Genomic DNA, 4,146 nt, shown 5'->3' on the forward strand with positions numbered 1-4,146 from the left:
AATATTAGAGACATGGGATCTTGGTCCCAAAAGTAGCTAAAGGGTTGAAGAAAAAGAAAACAAAGAGGACTTAGGCAGTTGACTGTCTGTATGTGAAGCAACACTGGGCCTTGAGCCTGAGATGGGAGAAAGGGAGAAGCAGGAGTGGATAACATGAGTTTGGATAACACATTGTATACTATTATCGAAGTCCTGTTGGGTACACACATGTGAACATGAGCAAAGATGTTACGCTGTGTGTTATTGTCCAAGTCCTATTAGGTACATGGGATAAGAACTCTGGGCATGCTTAGCTGGGCAGAATGAAAACCCTGACCCCAAAAGCAGAACATGCTGTATAAAAGTCCGAAGTGCTGGCTTCACCAAAACCAAGTTAATCGCTCCATCTCCCTCCACAATTCACCACTTTTCTCAAGTGATGGCTGCAGACAGAGTTGCCACTTCTGTTTGCTAATGCTGAAAGAATCTATCCAGGCTACAGAAGGGGAAACTGCCTGTCCTCTACTCAGAGCCATGAGCAAATATGATTTGAGTCACTCTACCTACAGCTTTGCCTGGTTCCAAGTCCCACTCTCCAAGTACTGCAGGTTCTTAACACATAGTCCTTGTTCTGGGTCAGGCTTTCTCAACTTTGGCACTACTGACACTTTGGCCGGGATCGTTTTTGTTGCAGAGGGCTGTCCTGAGCATTGTAGGATGTTTAGCAGCATTCCTGGCCTCTACTCACTAGATGCTAATAGCTTCTCATCAACTCTGAGAACCAAAAATGGCTCACACATTGCAGAACTGTCCCCCGTTGAGAACTGGTGCTCCAGATATACCAAGCAGGGCCTGTGTTAGCCTGAAGGGGGAGGCTCACCTCCATTCCATCCATGGCCATGGTAGCCAGGTAGTTAGGGTCTTGCTTATTCCAGCAGAGACGCAGCAGCGGGTGATGCTGTGGGTCCTCATAGATGATGGTGCTGTGTTCCAGATGGCGGAGGTCAAACATCCGCACAGAGCCGTCAGCGCCCACAGAGGCAAACATGTCCCGGCCACCTCCAGCCCGGCTAAATGCAATATCATAGACCTGTTAGTGAATAAGAAGCACTCGTCAGAGTCTTGAGTCATCATCTCCTTTCCCTGTAGCAAGGGAATTTTCCAGCTCCAGTTCATCTAAATCCCAGCTCATGACATGGAACAGAAGGAAGGAAGCAAACAAAACCCAAATATTATCTGTGGGCACTGGAACCCAAGATTTCTAACATGAGTGGCGTTCCAAAGAGATCATCCTGCAATAGAAACAGGCAGGCTTCTCCCCACACTACTGTTTTCCATGTCTTTGTCCTCTAACCCCTGTGATTAAACCAGGGCACATGCCCCACTGACCAACAAAGCCCAAGTAATCCTGAGCAAGTATCCTGTCTGTATAGACAAGCGCAGTGGAAGCCCGTGCTGGCTGTCTGCTGCTAGACTATGGGACTAAGATACTTATTTCCTGGGCTTTGGTGGCCTTCACTGGTATGTGATGAGAGTCAAGCCCATGATCATGTGAAGGCTGACACTGTCAGTTTGAGAGACAGAAGCCCCTCTTCCTGTCTTAGCACCTGTGGTAGTTCAGTTTGTGTGTCAACTTGGCTGGGCCTGGTTGAGTGACTGGGGAGCTGGATGTAGTATTCCCCATGATGAGACTGGTAATCAACTCCATGGTGGAATCTACTGTGAGCAGCTGAGTAGCTGCCTTAGGGAATGTGATCTGCTTCCTGTATATAAGCAGAAGCCTTGGGGAATGGTCTCTTGCTTATGGCACCTTATACCTTGCATGTAGCTGTGCCATTGTTTAGCTGAGCTTGGGACTTAAAATGGACTTGAATTGATGGCTGGCCGTGTGGTTTGGTAACACTGGGACTGTGCCTTTTTACTTGTCAACCTTGGGCTGGGCAGCCTCAGCAGTCAGCAGCCGTCTGAGTGAAGAAAAGCCTCCAGCTTCAGTGGGACGAGAGCAGGAGGCAGAGCTGAAGCCCAAGGTTGAGGGGCTTTTACCCAGCTCCTAGAGCTTGGCACTTTGAACTTGGACTTAAAGTCTCCAGATCGTTAAGAATAAACTCCTATTTGTTAAGCCATCCCATTTGTGGTATATTCTTGTTAGAGCGGCATCAGGTAACCAGAACAGCACCCCTGTGGCCACTTAACAGCAGTCAAGTTGGTTCTGTTGTCAAACCTGGACCTGAGCTTCATTTGCACAGAGGCAACAACAGTGTTGAATCACCAGAGGCTGAGGGGTTTCTATATTTACAAGCAAGTTTAGCATCACTCTTTTGTCCTAGAACATGTTCTATTTCTTCTTCAAGTTAGTTTATATTTAAGTCAATCAAGTTAAATTTTGGATTATTGTTTTCTGCATTTATGACTTAATGCACACACTGCATACTCTTATGAGAAAAGAGGCAAAGAGCAATGGAGAACTTCAGAGAAAGAAGGGGCCTAAGCAAACAAACAAAGAGGGACAAAGCCAGAGCCAGACAAGCAAAGCATTGGGTCAGATGGAAAGAGAAAAAAGTATTAAGCAGAAGTTGTCTTTTGGACACTGGGAGGAGTATAAGAGTTGAAGGCAACAGAGATATATACTATTACAGACAATCCTGCAATAACAGTAACAATAAGCTATGAATGGATGCACAGACAGGCAAGCTGAACAGGTGTGGGCAGGAGAATGGGACTATACTCATGACTATACATAGGTTTGACAGAAGATATTTCTACATATGTATTTACATGTGTTGCAAATACGTCCATGAATACAGGAGAGCATACAGGGGGCAAAGTCATGAAACTGTCTTAGCCATAACCAATCACCCTGAGGGAATGAGCTGCTGGGCCTGGGGGCTCAGGACTGTAGTCTCAGGGAACATCAAAGAAATGTGGCACAAGATAGTCCACAAAGAAAACGTTCTGCATCCTACTTTGGCGAGTCACACCTGGGGTCTTCCAAGACAGTGAGCAGCCATCAAAGGTGCAGTTATTGGTCTCTCCCCTTCTGAAGCAAAAAGGAGTGAAGGAAAATCAAAGACAGACAGAACTGATTAGTTCAAAGGACTAACAGACCAAGTGAACCCCAACCTCCATTGACTCCGAGACCAGAAGAATTGGATGGTGCTGGGCTACTACTACCAACTGCTAAAGGGATCCGACTCGAAGTTCCTGAACACATTCCCATGTTGACTTCTAGCCAAACAAGAGACAGACCTATGAAGTGAATAATTACACCAGGTAGGTACACCCCTTAGAACAATCAACCATGGGAGATGAAAAGGGCAGTATTGGTACAGGGAGAACGCTCAGAGGGCAGCAATGCATAGGAAAGAAGGACTCAGGGAAGAGCTAACCACCGGGAGGAAGTGGGAAGAGAGATTTTACACTGTAGGGATTGCAATCAATGTCACGAAACAAAATGTGAGGAACTGTTGAATGGAAAACAAATTCACACTGCAAACTTTCACCTAAATCACAATTGAAAAAAAAAAATTAAAGTTCCTGAATACAGTGAAAGAAAAACATAGAACAAAATTCAAAATCATAAAAAAGAGCAGGCTTACCAGTTAAATAGAGACTGTGGAACCACTGAGACTGTGGCCCTTAGTCATTTTTTGGACCTGGAACTGAACTCACCCTTGTGGCTCAATTTTCAGCCAAACAATAGACAGAGGTCTGCAAGGTGAACAGTAACATTAAGGAGTATGCACTCCTTAGAACAATAAACCATCAGTGATCAAAAAGGCAGCATTTGCCCAAGGGAAAATTCAGATGGCAGGACAGATAAGGAAAGGAGGAGGAATGGAAATGAGAAACAGAGAGGAAACTGAATGAGTGATGTTATTCTCCGAGGGGATTGCAATCGACGACGTGAAAAAACAACAAAAAAAGGTGTATGAATTGTTGAATGGCAAACTGATCTTCTCCATAAACTTTCACCTAAATCACAATAAAATAAAAAATTAAAAAAAAAAAAATCTGTCTTCTGGGACCAAGGATAAGATGGCAGTTGACTTCTGGGGAGGTGTGAGCGGAATCCCTCGCTAAATACTGTTTCCAGCTTTCCTGAGGTTCTGGCTGCTTGTGGTGGTTATGTTTGTGGGTCAACTTGGCTGGGCCTGGCTGAGTGGCTGG

General features: G+C 45.2%; 1 protein-coding gene across 1 annotated transcript in view; it reads right to left on the reverse strand.

Moving 5' to 3' along the window:
- DCAF7 (DDB1 and CUL4 associated factor 7) overlaps positions 1-4,146 on the reverse strand; it is a 36,716-nt gene that overhangs the window by 5,499 nt on the left and 27,071 nt on the right. Inside the window, exon 5 of the mRNA XM_007959743.2 lies at positions 860-1,069. Coding sequence (XP_007957934.1) covers positions 860-1,069 — 210 coding nt within the window. The remainder of the gene's footprint in view (positions 1-859; positions 1,070-4,146) is intronic.

The sequence above is a fragment of the Orycteropus afer genome, unplaced genomic scaffold, assembly GCF_000298275.1.
Source record: "Orycteropus afer afer isolate SDZICR_OR568_19922 unplaced genomic scaffold, OryAfe1.0 scaffold00018, whole genome shotgun sequence".
NCBI lineage: Eukaryota > Metazoa > Chordata > Mammalia > Tubulidentata > Orycteropodidae > Orycteropus > Orycteropus afer.